The 17,979-nt window shown below is 47.2% G+C and overlaps 1 protein-coding gene across 4 annotated transcripts in view; it reads right to left on the bottom strand.

The window, feature by feature from the left end:
* LOC139048620 (DNA excision repair protein ERCC-6-like) overlaps positions 1–17,979 on the bottom strand; it is a 374,291-nt gene that overhangs the window by 300,754 nt on the left and 55,558 nt on the right. For all 4 annotated transcript variants that reach the window (XM_070523067.1, XM_070523070.1, XM_070523068.1 and 1 more), the window contains exon 4: positions 14,680–14,737. In XM_070523067.1, coding sequence (XP_070379168.1) covers positions 14,680–14,737 — 58 coding nt within the window. The remainder of the gene's footprint in view (positions 1–14,679; positions 14,738–17,979) is intronic.

Genomic DNA, 17,979 nt, shown 5'->3' with positions numbered 1-17,979 from the left:
GCGCCGTTCATTTTGCTGTACGCACGCACTCCCCAGAGCTTTCTGGACACTATTCTATCTTTATCGTGCCAAGAAGATCCTTCCATCGCCCAAACTCTGTGTCGTGCTGAGGAAGCACGTCGACTGGCGCATCTTAGGACGTTGTCCTCACAAGGGAACAGCAAGATTCGCTATGATGCCCGGCATATCCCCGTGAGCTTTACTCCCGGTGATTATGTTTGGTTGTGGACACCTGTTCGCAAAAAGGGATTGTACCGCTAGTTTCTTGCCACTTACACCGGACCATTTGTTATACTCAGCCGCTTAAGTAATGTGAACTATGTCGTCACCAAAGTGACAGCAAGTACTCGGCGCTCACGTGTGACGCAAGTTATTCACGTGGTCAGACTCAAGCAGTACAATCACAGGTCTCTTGAACTCGCTCAGCGAGCTTCGTCTGACCTTCGGGAAAATGTCACGGCACTGTGCGACTGAGGCAGAGAAAGAAGAAGCAGAGTGCACGCACATGATCTCGGGGTACTTCGCATCGGCTGGGCCTGCCCTGTAGCTTCCCCTCAGACCTCATTTCACCCTGTAAATAAACATCCTTCGTAACAATATATAGTGGATCTAGCCACGTTAATGGCAGCTTGCATATGGGAGACTCCAAAACCACGGTGTTAGAACCATTGAGAAATACTATGCAGTGCCACCTGCCGCAATCAGCAAAACCCATATACTGCGGATAATTGAAGCAAGTTTTCAGGCACTTCAGATATACTAAATCGACTTAAACTGACTCTACTGACATGCATCGCACAGACTTTCCTATGAAAGCCCCCCCCCCCCCCTACTCCCCCACAAAAAAAATTTTAAAAAATGGAGCGCTAAAGGAAGAGAAAAAGTGATGAGAAGGTTCACAGTAGCATGCAAGCAATAAGAAATAAATAATGTAACGAAAACACATCTATCGCGGATACATCAAAGAAGTTTTCAGGCATGTAGGGCCCTCTGTGCTTGTCGGTGATAAGGTAGCCTCGCCGCCTATAGGATTATCTGAATGAGCTATGTCAAATGCTCGGTTGCCATAGTCGGAACTTCGAATCACTCTATAAGCTTCTTTTTTTTTTTTTTTTACGATGGTGAGCTTGAAATTCACCACCTCCAGTGCACAACATCTGCAGGCTTGGAGTGACGCCTGTCACCGGAAAAAGATGCCGAAAGCGAGTGGGGCTATACTAATCCAGGCACAACCAAATTAGGAAGGCCCACAAAGCTTCGACAAGACACTCCCTCACCAGAACAGAAATTGGCCTCCCTGGTGCAATATTCGGATATGCCCTCCCAAATGAATCACTCAATTACCCTATGGCCCTCAGTCCCCAGCCATTGCCGAGCACTTGACCAAGGCAGTAGTCAGACCTGTAATGTAGCAGAGGGTGCTAAAAATTGGCCTTTCGATTTTCGGAGTTCAGGCAGCCTACTGGCAGGCAGCTAGTTCCGATCCTGATAGGAAGTCACGTGGGCTGGGATCCCAAGACAACCCAAACCTGCCCGAAGTTTGCAAAATCGAATGCCCGGACAGCTGGCTGAATGTAAACATGCTATCAGCAGGGCAGCGCACGAGGCCGGTGGGCGCTCGGTGTGGTCGGCCCATTTATGCATTGTCAGCATGAAAATATATAGCTGCATTCAGGGTTCGCGCGATTTCACACGACTTGGCACAGGACAAGCACTGGACCAACCTCACCTTCCGCAGCGCAACAGATGGCCTACGACGTGTCTGGTGACAAGATGCAAAATCATGCTTAAGTGATTGTATCCTCGAAAGTGATAGCTCGAGGATCCCTGCTCGCGATTACTTCGCCCACTGGCGACATTGATGAGTTGACGTTGTGTCATCACTTCACAAGACATGAAAAAGCAGAATATCGGGTACGTCTATTACGCACAAAATTTCGTGCCTACCTGCTTGGGCTTCTATTTCAGAAAGTTTGTCGTGGCTGGTGGTGCTTCTCATTTTGACCCTAAGGAGCTGGAGATGCGGCTGGCACATGAAAATGCACAATGCCCGTGACCAATGAAAAGTTTCACACGAAAAACAACATTGGTCGTGATCATGAGAGCAATAAACCAATGTACGTGTGTCTAATGTACGTGTGCTTATTACTCAACCAGTGCATTCTTACATCAACCGCCTGCAATTCGGACACATATCGGTTTCAAGCTGCCACCCAAGCATACAATGGAGAGACGGAGCAAACACGGAATAGCTGCAACGCCTCCACTAACTTCAGAAAAAGGAGATATCTCCGTATATAACGCTAGATATGTAAAAAGGGACACCACCAGAGAAAGACGAACCGAAAATGTACTGAAATATGTGTGAATGAGCATCTACAACTTGTGTGGAACACGATGCAGATAACATGCACACATGAGAGCATGGCATGCTCATCACCACCACGAAGAAGCCTTGGGGATATGCACACATACACACAAAAGCTTGAAACGGCTAACCACTGCTCGTATCACACCATTTTGCAATGTGAAACGGTGTATTAGCACCTAAAAACATAACGCTAGAAACAAGGAAATCTGAAGATGACCGTAGACATTTCGCTAGGCGAGGTAAATTTAAGTCCTCAAGAGCCTGCATAGCAATCCGTGAAGTTCCCGCAAAGATGGCGGCGAGCACCCTTCGCCTCTTTTAGTCATCTGCTAGCCAGAGAACTTCCATAGAGCAGCCAGACCAAAATTGTCTTGGCAGGTTCTGGCAGGCTGCGGGTAGCCAGAACCGTCCAGCCCAAGCAAAACGAAGATGCTCTGGCTGGCTCTGGCAGCCCGCGAGTAGCCAGAAGTGGAAAATCAAAGAATCCCAATCTCTGGTTCCGGACAGGCCGCCAATGGAAACTGACCCTTGCAACGTTTAACACCTGAACCCTCTTGAATGAGGCTAGCTTAGCAGATGAGCAAAGCGTGAACAAGGTGAAAGCAGCAGCCAACGTTTCGACAAGTGGACTTGTCTTCTTCAAGGCGACGTATGCTTTCCCCGCCACAGTATATATAGGTGGGGTACTTCTAAAGGGGAGGGGGTGTAAGGCGGGTGGGTGCAGCAACGAGGAAAGGTGTGTTAGCGTGTCAAATTGAAAATAAAGGAATGCTGTGCACAAGGCCAAGGGCAGGCCAGAAAAATTTCTGATTTCCAGTGTTGCTGGTGGTGACTGTTGTAGTCTGAATATTGCTGGCTATCCGTAGGCTTCCGGTAAAGTATTAAAGTGGAAAGTTGGGTGAGTTGGTATACGTTCATAATGGTAACAGTACGAACAAGACAATGACGGAGTGAAAGGACACAGGAGGAGCGCTCCTCCTGTGTCCTTTCACTCCATCGTCTTGTTCGCGCTGTTACCATTATGAATGTATTCCAGTAAAGTGTCGTTCTCAGTTTCCCGTTTTCTATGTAGACCGTCGTGTCCAGGCAGTTGATCTGACTAGGAGAGTGGCGAGCAGTAAATTTAATACTCAGGTGAAAGCGATTGAAATGGCTAGTAAAGTCGGGTAAGGCGCTTCTGCCGTGTTCCCATATTTTAAATATGTCGTCACTGTAACGAAGATAGGTGTGGGGTTTTAAAGGGTAGGATTTCAACAGGTCTGCTTCAAGCTGTCCCATAAAAATGTTTGCATACGTGAGAGCGAATGGCGTACCCATGCTAGTGCTGAAAGTTTGCAGGTAGTGAATAGAATAGAATTCGAAATAGTTGAGCGTGAGAACTAACCTAAGGAGTGATAAGTAAACTTCAGGAGTGTGCACTTGGGGATTGCTTGCGAGGGATCTAGAAATGGCTTCAATTCCTTCACTCATGGGAATGTTGGTGGGAAGGGCAGAAACATCCAAAGTGACTAGAATAGCGTGGTTGGAAAGGATTTGGTTGGCGTTGATGCCGTCGATAATTCGAAGGAAGTGCGGCGTGTCTTGAATGAAAGATGGGAGGGTGGTGGGGATGTTTGACAGGTGGTGATTTAAGAATTTAGATAGTGACTCAGTAGGTGTGTTATTAGACACAATAGGCCGACCTGGTATTTCTGCTGTAAATATTTCTTCGCCCGGAACTTTATGTATTTTAGGAAGAAGATAAAAGCGGTCTGCTTTTTTGTTCTTGGGCATCATGAAGCGATATTCAAATTGCGTGATTAGTTCCCTGGACAGGAGCTCCGCTATTGTGTTTATCACAATATTGCTGTAATCTGAAGTTGGATTAGAGTCAAGTTTAAAAATAAAAAGAATAAATATGGGTTGGATCGCATACGGCAGACATTGTCAGCTCCTGACTGGAAGCTTACCATTATCATAAAAAAAGGATGGTGTACAATCAATGCATTTTACCAGTGCTGACATACAAGACTTGAAGACTGACAATGAAGCCTGAGAACGAGTTAAGGACCACGTAAAGAGCGATGGAACGAAGATTGCTAGGCATAACGTTAAGAGACAGAAAGAGAGCGGTTTGGATCAGAGAGCAAATGGGTATAGACAAATATTCATATTGACATCGAGAGAAAAAAATAGAGCTGGGCAGGTCATGTAATGTGCCGGTTAGATAACCGTTGCACCATTAGGGTAACAGAATGGATACCAAGACAAGGGAAATGCAGTCGACGATGGTAGAAGACTAGGTGGAGCGATAAAATTAGGAAATTCGCGGGCGCTAGTTGGAATCAGTTGGTGCAGGACAGGGGTAATTGGAGATCGGAGGGAGAGGCCTTCGTCCTGCAGTGAACATAAAACAGGATGATGATGATGATGATGATGATCGGCCATAAGAACACTTTTTTTTTTCTAAGCAGTTAAATTTTTCCCACCAGGCGGTGATTTTTGAACGTGCTTCGAGGTTTCACAATTGTCAAATTAGAAAGCAAAAATGGCCACCCACTATCGGTGGTTTGAAATGCCACTTTCGAGACCTTCTATGCCGCACATGGACACTCTGTGTTGCATATCCTCCATTTTGGAGCCAAAGCACCCCCGCGCTGGGGGCCGCAGACGATGTGGCGAGGAGGACTCCTCCACCTAAAACGGCACTGCTGAGGTCGCTGTGGCAGAAGCCCCAGACACTTGACACCCCTCAAACTGCATGCAAATTAATGGCGGGCGCGTTCTACGAACAGCGACGGGCGGTGCGGTGGTGCCTTTCAGGTTTGGAGCGGGTTGCTTGCATCTGCGGGGTGCAAGAAAGCCTGTTTGGCACAGAGTATTCTGAGTTTCCCTTTCCCTCTACTTTTCCCCTTTCTCATACCTTTCAGTCAAAAATAAATTAGTCTTCTTGATGCACTCGAAGAGAATGGACTTCTGTCATTTTTCCATAAGTTAAAAGTTCTCCATCTCTTATTCCACAACATTTCGGTGCCGAAACCCGGGAATAGGGACGTCAAAAGATGGATATCGACAGAATAACGTGAAGAAGGGCTGTGGTGCAAACATCTACAACCAAGCTGCTCAACGAAGTACCCACCATGGATGGCAGCGCATCAATCGGTGAGCTGGAAGAAAAGATAAATCTTCTTTCTTAAAGAGGACTCACTGAAAGGGCTAGATCGGGAGATAAAAAATGGCGTTGAAGATGAAGCTTTCGAAGAGGAAGTTCTGCACATGGTCCGAAATGTACAGAGAAAAGATCAGCATGGCAAAAACAAAGGCACAACGCATGCTATGCGACTTTAGCTGCGCAAATGCTTCATCAGATCGCACACTAAAGTCCTCAGAACAAAGAGGAGTTTAGTGCAAACGACTTGCAAATACGCCCCACCGTAAAGCTGCCAAAGCTCGAAATCAATAAATTCAACGGAGGGCTTCGAGAGTGGCAAGGGTTCTGGAGTCAGTTTGAGTCAACTATCAACACTAACCAGAACCTCTCAAGCATAGACAAATTCAAGTACCTCAACAGCTACGGCTGCGGTAACAGGACTTGACTTGTTGGAAGGCAACTATGAATTTGCTCTCTCGCTATTAAAGGAGTAGCTCGGCAGAAAGGAAGTAATTATAGAAGACCACATGTCACGGCTACTTAACATCAAGCCAGTGCGTGACTCATGGAATCTTGGTCAACTGTGCAGCCTCATCAACAAAGTAGAGACAGGCGTACGCAGCCTCACTTCTTTAGGCGTGAGTGTTGGCACTTATGGAACTTTGTTACTGATCGTAATAAAGAAAGCAGTGCCTACCAACCTTCGTCTGGAATACCAACGAAAAAATGAGGCTACGAACTAGGGAAGTGAGCTGGAGGTGCTCTTGCATTTTTGAAAAAAGAGGTTGCGACACGGGAGATCATATAGCGGGCCAAAGCACCGAGAGACAACAGAGCTGAATTGATAAAGGAAAGGCCCAACAGCAATATTAAAGCGGCAAACATGCCTACTGCAGCGGCACTGCACACCACAATCAAGGACAGACATGTTTTTTGCCGCAATTGAACACACACAAAAGGCAGACACACAAAGACAACACGGGTGGCACTTCCAACTGTTGGAAGTGCCACCTGTGTTGTCTTTATGTGTCTGCCTTTTGTGTGTGTTCAATTGTGGCAAAAAACATGTCTTTTAGCAAGCATCAACTAGGCCAACAAGCAGTTCTGTTGCAACATAAATCAAGGACAGCACAGGATGTCTATAATGTAATTCAAATGGCCATGAGACCAGCAACTGAAACACAAAGATGTCTGTGGCGGATAAGAAAGAGGTGCAGAAGCATGACAATCGGTGTTTCCGGTGCATAACAAGGGGGCACGCGGCAACAGAATGCCGTAAAGCTAAGTGGCTCAGGTGCACGCATTGCAACAGCAGACACTGATAGGATGTGTGACTCTCACGCGTCCCCTGATATGTTGTTTTTCCGCATAGCTCCTGTCTCCTGTAATTCGGTTTCGCCGCGTGGCTTGGTGCCCGTGGCAGTTGGTGTGGTTGAAGCGCATTGCAAGAGATGGCGCTAGTATGGCTCTCCTAACGCCACCTAAGAGCGGGGTTACTTGGGTGCGGAAAGGAGAAGGCTCTTCCTCTAGGGTTCGGGATCGGCAAGCGGCGCGGTCGTTCCGCGTGTGCGCCGATCCCTGCTTCTGCGAGACCGTCTCGTGAGGCCTCATTAGAATGCGCCACCATTCGCGTGACCGTACACGCGAACGATCAGGCATTGGTGTACAGCATGGGCCGAACATATTCGCTCGTTATCTGGTCACGGTGAATCGGACTGCCACGATTTTGTTGCGCACCCATCGGCATATTTGTGGGTGGCAACTCGGCTAGCAGACATTAGTCTATGAAAGGTGCAATAAATGCCCTTGTGATTGTTTGCCCTACTGTGTTGTCATTCCTTTGACCCAAGAGCACAGGTGAGAATCCCACATCTGGCGCCCCACCTTGGGCGCCAAATGTGGAGGTTCCACTCTGCGTGCGGCTAGGGCTGAAGGCGAGCTCCGGATCTAGCCCCACACAGGCACTCCATGGTACTGCCCAACATGTAGTGCGGGAATCGCGGCTACGTCGGGTTCGAACGAATAAGGCAACCAGCGGCGTCGACTGTAGCAACGTTTATTGCGACCAGCAATAAAGAACACTGGCAGAGGGGCGGCCTCTCTGTAATAAGTAATAATAGGCTGGCCTCATTGCCCGGCATATTCAGGCAAACGAGGTCACTCACGGGTTGCAGCAGGTACTCCAGTCCGGCAGGTTAGGGGTCCGGCATCAGAGAGAGAGGGTCTCCCCCGGTGGCACTGCTTTGTACCTTTTTACCTTGGTGAAGGGAATGTCCTCATCTGTCAGCTACCTGCCCGCAAGTCGGGGAGGAAGGGTGCGCGTGCGTCGCGAGAACGAGGGAGAAACAGGAGAAGGCATAGTGCGCCTCTCCCGTGTCTATGCCGGCTCTCGACGACGTGGGAGAAGATGGAAATGTGTTCTCCCCACAACACTTGACAATGTGCGACCTGTTAGACACGGGACCTTTTTCTGAGCCCCCTTCGAGTTCCCCAGACCACATCGAATCGCACCACTGCTAAGTCAGGAATGCAGAAGCATGGATGCCACATTCCTGAGGCACGACAAGTGCAAACAAGTTGGCGGCCCCCACTTCGTGTGCCGCCGGGGAGCTATTCACTGCTTGACTCTTCCAGAAAGCGAGGGCATAGCCCGGCACTGTTGCAAGGAAAGTGGGTCCCGCAGCAGGACGGCTGTGATGTACCGGGAAGGCCTGGCAGCATAGCCCCCATACGCCTATTGTGCCAAGACGTTGCAAGCCATCGAGGCAAGACCAATTCTGCCCGCCTTGGTCCACCGTCGCCCCACATGGCTCTTGTGACGGCGCGTAAGTCAGCAAGGCAAGACAGCAGGGGGACCAAGCGGCGACTCTCTTCGCCGGGTATGACACCATTGCACGGGTGCCTACCATTGGCCGAAAATGGCGTCATCTGAGCGGACTCTCCCATTGGCCGAACATGACGCGTCTTCCAGACATCGAAGGGTTTAAAAGAGAGACCGGGAGCAGCAGAAGAGCATTCCTAGAGCATTCCCTTATTCACCTCTCTCGAACTTCTTGCCGCGGGCCGCAGCGTCCGAGTTGCTGCCGGCCCGTAATGACGGTACGACTGTTCATTGACGTCTCACTGTAAATAATGTAAAATAAACCTCCTAAGTGTTTTCATCTCGACGTCCGTCCTTCAACCCCAACAACTGGTGGCAGCGGTGGGATCGCCCTCAAATGCATCAGCTGGTGGCAGCGCTACGGAGCAACCTTCGTCGATAGAAATCCAGAGGAACCCGGAACAGCGAAAAAGAGCCTTCATCCAAAGGAGTCGCCAGGAACCGGGCAGAGCGAAGAAGAGAGAGCCTTTGTCGAAAGAGGTCCTAAGAAACTGGGAGTAGCGAAGAAGAGCGAGCCTTCGACCCAGGGAGTCCGGAGGAACTGGGAACAGCGGACAAATGAACCGGGTGGCAGGGTGCTGCAACCGTAAGTGAGCGCGTGGTTTTTTTCCTTTTGATTCGCCAGACTCAAATGTTGTGTGTTCATTTTGATAGTTCTGGGAATCGGGAATTGGTTGCATTGTGTGTTTGCACAAATTAATTAAGGAAAACAGTTCTAACCACCAGTCGGGGCAGCTGCCATGGATCTTAGAAGGTTGACGAGGTTAGACTTGTTGTTGGTGTGCGATGATTTGTGAGTTGAGGCGGACGAACAGATGAAAACGCCAGCTATCATAAAGGCAATTCAAGATAGTGGCAATAATGATAAAAGCATTGAGCTTGCTTGGGAGGTGATACCAAGAACCACGGGAGCATGAGCGTCGTGAACGAGAGCGAGAGCGTCGGGAACATAAGAGTGAGCGTAAGCGTGAAGAACGCGAGAATGAACGGAAGCGTGAGCTTCAAGAACTTACTCTTAGGTGTGAGCGTCACGAACGTGAGAATGAACGAAAACGTGAGTATCAAGAACGTAAGCGTGAGCGTGAGCAAAAGTACGAGAGAGAAAAGGCAGCATTGTTAAAAGAGATACAGTATTGTGATCAGTTAATGGCACAGAGACAACGCCTGTCTGAAAATTCTGTAGGCAGTACAGAGCCCAAGAATTAGGAAGTGTTTAGCGGATTTTCCCCAAAATCCAACGAGAAGAATACTGCCTGTGAGGTTGGCTGCACATTGACAAGTGAAGGGAAAAGGCTAGCTGGTAACGATGCCTTAGTGGTAACAGAGGCTGTTAAAGGCCGCAGGGAGAGCGACGAGGTGCTGTGCCAACAGATGACTGTAGAGACAGCTAGGCCAGCTGCGAACAAATTGGCACAGTTACCGCGCGTGTGCGTCGCTTGTAATGCTAGCGAAGTTGCTAGCGAAGAAAAGGGTACTGTTGACCCGACAGACACGAGCACCCATGTCGAGTCCGATAGGCGTGCCGAAGTGATGTGCGAGCTGGACGATGCAGTTGAGAGTAGTTCTCGGGATGGCGAGCTCCGTAGTTCACGAGAGAACAGCTGCATTGTTCAGGGATTGGTGCAGCTCTCCGCCAGTCTAGATAGCCTAGATAGGGATGATTCAGTTATTAATCATTCGGACTGTGCACGTGAGACGGCGATCGATACCGACGGCCTGTGTGCCGATGCACAGCGTGAGCTGGGCAATGCAGTAGAGGGCAGTTCGCAAGAGTGCGAGGTGGATAACTCGAGTAAAGCCTGCTGCATTGTGCCAGAGTCGGTCGAGCTGTCCGCCAGTCAAGGCAGAGAGAGTGTTGATTTAAATGAGAATCAATCAGACTGTGCGGGTAAGAGACCAATGCGGGCCGATGAGATGTGTAGCGGCCAGCACGAGGCGTTAGAAGGCAACGTGAAAGGGAATTCCAAGAGAAAGCGCCGCAGAAAGAAGCGCCCTAAAGATAGGAATGCGGTGACTAATGTAGCGCCGCCAAAGACGGCGAGAGACCCAAATGGGCAGGGCGCGAGGAGAAGAAAGGTGCGGTCGTCACTGACGATGTTGACGCATCCTAAACGTTCGAGCCACAGGTCAAAAAGAGACCACGAAGTATGTTCTGCACGGACGCAGACAAAGGGCACGGGGCTGTTAAATTCCTCGTCGTTCCGTCGTTCTCTTCGAAGCTCAGCGTGCAGTACGAAGAAGTGCAAGGTGGCAGGACGAGACCAGGTGGGGAGTAGCGACGCGGTCACTCGAGTTTGTGAGGAAAGAGGGGCGCCAGGACGCAAATTGGCAGGAGACTGTAACGTCTTGGGGGAGCTGATAGTGAGTCAACCCTTTTGTTGTTCCTCGGCAGCCAGAGTAGCTTTCAAACCGCGACCACCTCGTGTACGGCTCAAAGTATGAGTCAGACGAAAACGTTTGGAACGGGAGGCAAACAGAGATTCCGTAGAAGTAAAACGTGTTACTTTGTTTTATTTTTGAGCATCGGATAATGTTCACGATTTGAGACTGGGATTTCTTTCAATGTGTAAGGTTTGAGCTCTGTTTATGTTTTGTTTGAGAAGCTCGAGATTTGAAAGACGCGGTTTAAGTAAACCTGTAGTCTCGCGAGATGTTCATTAATAAGTAGATTGGCTTTCTTTTTTGCGTGTGCGTGAGTAACCTAAAGGTCAAGGTTATCGTTGAGAGGCCTATCGTAACACGTGTCTGTATTAGTTAACCTTTTTTTTATATATATAAGCGTTTTTTTTATTTTCTAAGGTTAACCGCGTAGGTTTTCAGTGAGTGCATGATTTGCACGGAGAAGCGTCCTTAGTTCCATTAGCGCGTGTCCTGTGTGGAAGGAAGGAAGCAGATTTTTGACTGGGTTGCTCGTGTGTTGAGGGCAGCCGTATTCGGACTTCTTTAGTGAGCGTGCCTGGAACTAGTTATTAGAAGACGCATTACTTTAAGGGTTCTGCGGAGTGCTAAGTCCCGCAAGTTTAATTGTTCGTTAAGGTTACATGTCCTGTAGGGACTACAGAAAGACACATGAGTAGGCGTAATAAAAAGTTTGCCTACGACGCAAGTACGCGTTCTGATTAGTGACCACAAGGCTAGCGCGCTTGTGATTACGCACTTGTGAAGTTGACCAGACGGATCAGTGGCACCAATACATGCGATAAGTACGCCACTGCGATAGGTTGGAAACATGCTGTTCGAGTAGTTGGGCCACTTAAGTGATGTTCGGCTGTTTTCATTTGTTGTTTGCAATGGCAACGACCCATTGTTTTGCTACTGCAATAGCACTCTGGTCTTGTCGGCATTCGGGGAGAAATGGATAGCGGTTTGGAAGGGTGGTTGGAACTGTTTTGTCAAAATTGGGGAAATAAAAGGTCAGGGTTCATTTTGACTCAGTGATGGCTTGGCGACCCAGGAGTGAAGAGCCTGCGCTTACACGTGGTGCAGCGCTGTGTTGTTTTGTTTGACGCATGTTCTACGGGGCCCAGGATCCCAAAGTTCGCCAAACGAGGCTCGACACCAGTACCTTGCAGGTGCTTTCAGCGTTCCTCATGGCCAGTGAATTGAGTTCACCAGCCATTCAGAACTTCCGGGGTGAGGACGAGCTGTTACATACGGGACCTTTTTCTGAGCCCCCTTCGAGTTCCCCAGACCACATCGAATCGCACCACTGCTAAGTAAGGAATGCAGAAGCACGGATGCCACATTCCTGAGGCACAACAAGTGCAGACAAGTTGGCGGCCCCCACTTCGTGTGCCGCCGGGGAGCTATTCACTGTTTGACTCTTCCAGAAGGCGAGGGGATAGCCCGGCACTGTTGCAGGGAAAGTGGGTCCCGACGCAGGACGGCTGTGATGTACCGGGAAGGCCTGGCAGAGTAGCCCCCATACGCCCATTGTGCCAAGGCGTTGCAAGCCATCGAGGCAAGACCAATTCTGCCCGCCTTGGTCCACCGTCGCCTCACCTGGCTCTTGTGACGGCGCGTAAGTCAGCAAGGCAAGACCGCAGGGGGACCAAGCGGCGACTCTCTTTGCTGGGTATGACACCATTGCACGGGCGCCTACCATTGGCCGAAAATGGCGTCATCTGAGCGGACTCTCCCATTGGCCGAACATGACGCGTCTTCCAGACATCGAAGGGCTTAAAAGAGAGACCGAAAGCAGCAGAAGAGCATTCCTAGAGCATTCCCTGATTCACCTCTCTCGAACTTCTTGCCGCGGGCCGCAGCGTCCGAGTTGCTGCCGGCCCGTAATGATGGTACGACTGTTCATTGACGTCTCACTGTAAATAATGTAAAATAAACCTCCCAAGTGCTTTCATCTCGACGTCCGTCCTTCAACCCCTACAGACCGACTTTGGAAGTCACCGCAACACTGATGAAGGGGATGCATCTTGGTCACCGGTGATTGAGCAAGCCACAGTGTTGAAGAACTCATTAGGCACAGGAGATAACTTGATGTGCACTGGAGAGCAGCAGTTTCTCCTACAGACATCGCGAGCTTGGATAGAGGGTCCACATGAGAACAGTGGTCAGTTCTTTATGAGGGGGAGGTCGCAATTACCTCACGCCCTTTGACTTTCATATATGATGATGCTCAAGAGCTAGAAGCACTGTCACCGGCGCACTTTCTTGTAGAAAGTTGACGACCCTACCTCCACACCTGCTGCCGGACGAAATTCCTGGCAGTGGCATGCATCTCTCACAATGCTGAAAGTACTGGACTGCCATGGCCAATGGTTTCTGGAGATGGTGGCAGAAAAAGTACTTATTGGAGCTCAGATCGGCATATATGTGCCGACCAACGACATCAAGTGATCTGAAGAAAGACGCCTTGGTGCTCCTGAGGGAGGACCGCTTGAAACGCCACATGTAAAAGACCGCCAGAATTAAGGAAACATTTAAGAGTAGAGACGGCAGGGTATGTTCCTGCAAATTGGTATTAGGTGGGGGAGCAGAGGTGAAGTGACCGATACAGCTGCTACCCTTTGAGATTTTGGAGCAATGAGCTCAATAATAGTTCGCTCATCCGGGGGAGGTTGTTGTATATCCTCCATTTCGAAGCCAAAGCACCCCCGCGCTGGGGGCCACCGATGATGTGGCGAGGAGGACTCCCCCACCTAAAACGGCACTGCTGAGGTCGCTGTGGCAGGAGCGCCGGACACTTGAAACCCCTCATACTGCATGCAAATTACTGGTGGGCACGTTCTACGAACAGCGACGAGCGGTGCGGCGGTGCCTTTCAGGTTTGGAGCGGGTTGCTTGCATATGCGGGGTGCAAGAAAGCCTGTTTGGCACTTTCCCTTTCTCTCTACTCTCTTTCCTTTCCTGTACTTTCTAGTAAAAAATAAGTTAGTCTTTGTGATGCGCTCGAAATGAACAGACGTCTGTCAAAAGTTCTCAGTCTGTTATTCCACAACACTCTGTGCCATCAGACGTGAAGGAGAATTACATTTTTGTTTTCTAAGCAGTTCGCTTTTTTCCTGCCAGGCAGTAATGTTTATGGCCCCACCCTGGCCAAATTGCCACACATTTCGAATGGAGTTTTCACTCACTCCTAAGTTTCGAGAACATCAAAGTAGAAAGCAATAATGGCCGCCTCCAGGAGCAGCACACATGCTTCAAAAGATAGCATGATTACGCTGTGTCTGCGGCTGATTTTATCGATGGATCGAGCAGCAGCGAGTTTGACGATGCTGTTTTGTCGTCGAACTTTGACTCTGAGAGCGATGAAGACACAAACGAGCTCGGAACATTGGCACCTGCAGCCTGGCAAACCCAACTATAGTGCTTAGTGTTAAATTTTTGTAGTGGAATACTTGTTCAATGAAAAATTTAATTTCTTCGATGATAGTGCCTATTAGATGGCAATACATTTTCTATATCTCATAATTTTCGTTGTTTTTTCTTAGAAGATACAAGTGTGTCTTTACAAAAAATTTGTTCAATTTTATTCTACAATTTTGATTCTGGCAATTTATATATTTTTTTACATATATCTCCTTAATAAAACTTTTATGCATGAAAAGTATGTTTTTGTTTAAGTATTACATAAAATATTTACTGCAGTAGTTCCTTCAGGAAAGAAACTCTGGCATAGCCTACAAAAAAACACCAATTTCCCCATGGTAGGGAAAGCCAAAAATACATAGATCTAGGTGAATGTCCTTGCGGTTGGCATCAGTGATGGTACCAAACCACTGACAGCGCCATGTTTAGGCCAGCAGCGGCAGCAGCAGGATTATTGCAAGAAGGCCTTACCCTCTTCAAGATCTAGCAGCCTCTTCTCCTCAGCTTCCAGCTTCCTCAGCTCCTCCATCTGCATCATAAAGGCACTACAGCTAAAGGTCCAGATTTCAAGGCGCCAAAGCCTGCGCTGCACAGTATCAGCACCATCATACAATATAAAATGGCACATGTGGCACAGCGAAAAAGCTTAACCTAGCCAAATGGGTTAGCAACCTCATCTTTTTCACCTCTCTGTCAAGCTTGCTTGCTTGCTTGCTTTCTTTATTTATTTGTTTGTTTGTTACCTACATCGCCCCGTAGGACATTACACAGTGAGGTTACAGACTTGAATGAATGCATGAACAAATTATTTCAATGCGTGGAAAAAAGCATCATTTTCTGTGATGTATACAATGCTCGATGGCAAACTGTTCCAATCTCGAACAGTTCTAGCAAAAAAGGAATAACGGAAGACGTCACCCTTACATGAAAATTCCCTGACCTTCAAACAGTGGTCAAGTCGCTTAGATATGTAGAGTGGTGCCTGCATATATTGTTTGCAGTTTAACCCGTTCTAGAATAATAAATATAGTGGAAAAATTTTAATCTGATATGCCTTCTACGATTCTTCAGCTCTTGCCATTTAAGTTTAAGTTTGCTTTCTGTCATGCTAAGCTGCCAGCTATAGTTACCAAGAACAAATCTAACTGCCCTATTCTGGATTTTTTCTAATTTATTTATAAGCTCAGATGTGTGTGGGTCCCAACAAACACATCCATATTCAAGTATTGAACGTACATGACTGAAATACGACTGCGTATTTAAGTTACTTGGTAAATGACTAAAATTCCGCCACAAGAATCCCAAAACTGATGCTGCCTTATTTCCAATATAGTTAGCATGCTTGTTCCTTCGTAAATCAGAAGTAAAAAACACACCTAGATATTTAAATCCCTTGCTTATGTTTAGAGTTGAATCATGAATTCTATACCTATACGGATGATTAGCTCGTTTTCTTGTGAAGGTGACATGAACAGTCTTATTTATATTTAATAACATATCCCAACATACACACCAGTCCGCTATAGTATATAGGTCAACTTGCAGGATTTGTGAATCGGAAATGGCATCTATGACTCTATAAACAACACAATCATCGGCAAACATCCTGAATGAAGATTGTATACCAGTTGAAATATCATTAATATACAACAAAAACAACAGTGGCCCCAACACTGAGCCTTGAGAAACTCCCGTCGTAACTTTTATTATTTTTTTTATTTAACAACACTGTAGGCCTTTGCACAGGCTTAAACAGGAAGTGGATTGTAAAAATACACATGAGCATAGAAAAAAGAGGAAGAAAAAAATATAGAAAACAAAAGAAAACTGCCATACAACAACAGTGGTATTCAACACAAGACACTTTCTTTATTCTCATGAATCATGGAATAACAAAAAGTGCTCAAAACAATTGCAATATTAGTCGTGTAACATTCGTGTAGTTAACTGATGCATATTGAGGAGATATACCATTCAAAACCACAGCCTGTTTCCGCAATGACAAATATATTCGGCGATCCATGCTATTATTTTACCATCGAAGTTATAAGCTTTTAATTCGGAGAATAGGAGACTGTGTGTGACTACATCAAACAGTTTACTGAAATCTAAGAAAATGCAGTCCACAACTTGTTGCTTATCAATTGCCGAGGCTAAATCGTCAATCCCGGCCATGGCGGACGCATTTCGATGGGGGCGAAATGCGAAAACACCCGTGTACTTAGATTTAGGTGCACGTTAAAGAACCCCAGGTGGTCGAAATTTCCGGAGCCCTCCACTACGGCGTGCCTCATAATCAGAAAGTGGTTTTGGCGCGTAAAAACTCCATAATTTAATTTTAATAAACTCTACCGACTGTGTATTGAAAGATAAACCATGCCGGAAACCATGTTGGCTGGGGCTTAGGAGATTATGCTTAGTTAAATGGGCCATAACGCAACTGTACATTACATGCTCCATAATTTTGCAGGTTATACTAGTTAAGGAAACGGGCCTGTAGTTCTGAACGAAGTTACGCACCCCACTCTTATGTATGGGCACGACTCGCCCTAATTTCCAATCATCAGGCATGTCGATTTCATTGAGGGAGATCTGAAACAACCGGTTGAAATAAAAGCATAACGCGTCCACACAATTTCTTACGATAGCGGCAGGAATGTCATCAGGCCCACATGCCTTAGCCTGGTTTACATATTTTAATAATTTATGGCTACCATCGACACAAAAGGTGACTTTCGGCATGCGGTCTATTTCAGCAGATAATTCAAAAGAGACAGTATGTGAGCTAGACGGCAAAAACACAGATGAAAAATAACGGCTAAAAATTTCAACTTTAGACTCATTATCATGAATAATTGTTTCCTTGTTTTTCTAAGGAGATATTGATCTGTTGTTTTTGCCATTACACTTCACATACCTCCAAAATTCTTTGGTATTCCTGACAAGTCTTTCTCCTAGATTAAAAAAATACAAGTCCTTAGCGATGTCGGACTTATGTCTAAATTCAATTTTTATTGCTTTCAGCAAGGCCGAATGCTCTGGCAAATTAGACGCCTTGAATCTGTGATAATTTCAGCGGTGTCGTCGAACAAGGGCACGTAACTCTGTGTTAAACCAGGGTTTGGCTCAAGCTCACCTACTTGATATAACTCGTAATGGGACAAAAGCTTCACGTAGTTCAAACAATTTCAATTTGAAAGTATTCCACAGTTTTTCTATATCTAGATTATCTGCGAGTGCATCAAAAGTTGGAAAGAACGACTCGAAAGCAGCGCTAATCGCTTCGTAGTTGGCCCTGCTGTAGGCAGAAATTTTTCCGACTAGGCGTTTTTGCAGCCTTCACATACAGAACTGATAAATCTGCTAGAACAACATTGTGATCGCTCAAACCTGGCAACACCCATACATTGTATACAACATCAGGTACGTTACAGAGCAAAAGGTCAGCTACAAAAGGAACCGAGGCTCTTACAAGGGTCTCACTGGCTGTATCTCCAACATCCGCGATTTTCCATAAAATAAATTACTCAAAGTTTTGTTAGTTGGTTTAGCTCCTATATTAGCAGGCTGGGCACAGTCGTTTTATTACTGCCATGCCAACCACAGGTCGCTAGCCGTGGTCAAAAACAATCTTGGGGCAGCCACACAACTTTCACAAGTGGCACACTTGCCAGCTCTGAAAGAGAATGTGCTTCTGAACTCGGCGGAGAAGATGCAGTCCCTAACGAGCGGCCAACTCTTCTGTTATAGTAATCTGTCATCACATAAATA

Source organism: Dermacentor albipictus, chromosome 8 (genome assembly GCF_038994185.2).
Source record: "Dermacentor albipictus isolate Rhodes 1998 colony chromosome 8, USDA_Dalb.pri_finalv2, whole genome shotgun sequence".
In the NCBI taxonomy this organism is placed as follows: domain Eukaryota; kingdom Metazoa; phylum Arthropoda; class Arachnida; order Ixodida; family Ixodidae; genus Dermacentor; species Dermacentor albipictus.
Note: the sequence above shows the minus strand (reverse complement) of the source record. Positions and strands in the feature narration are given on the sequence as shown.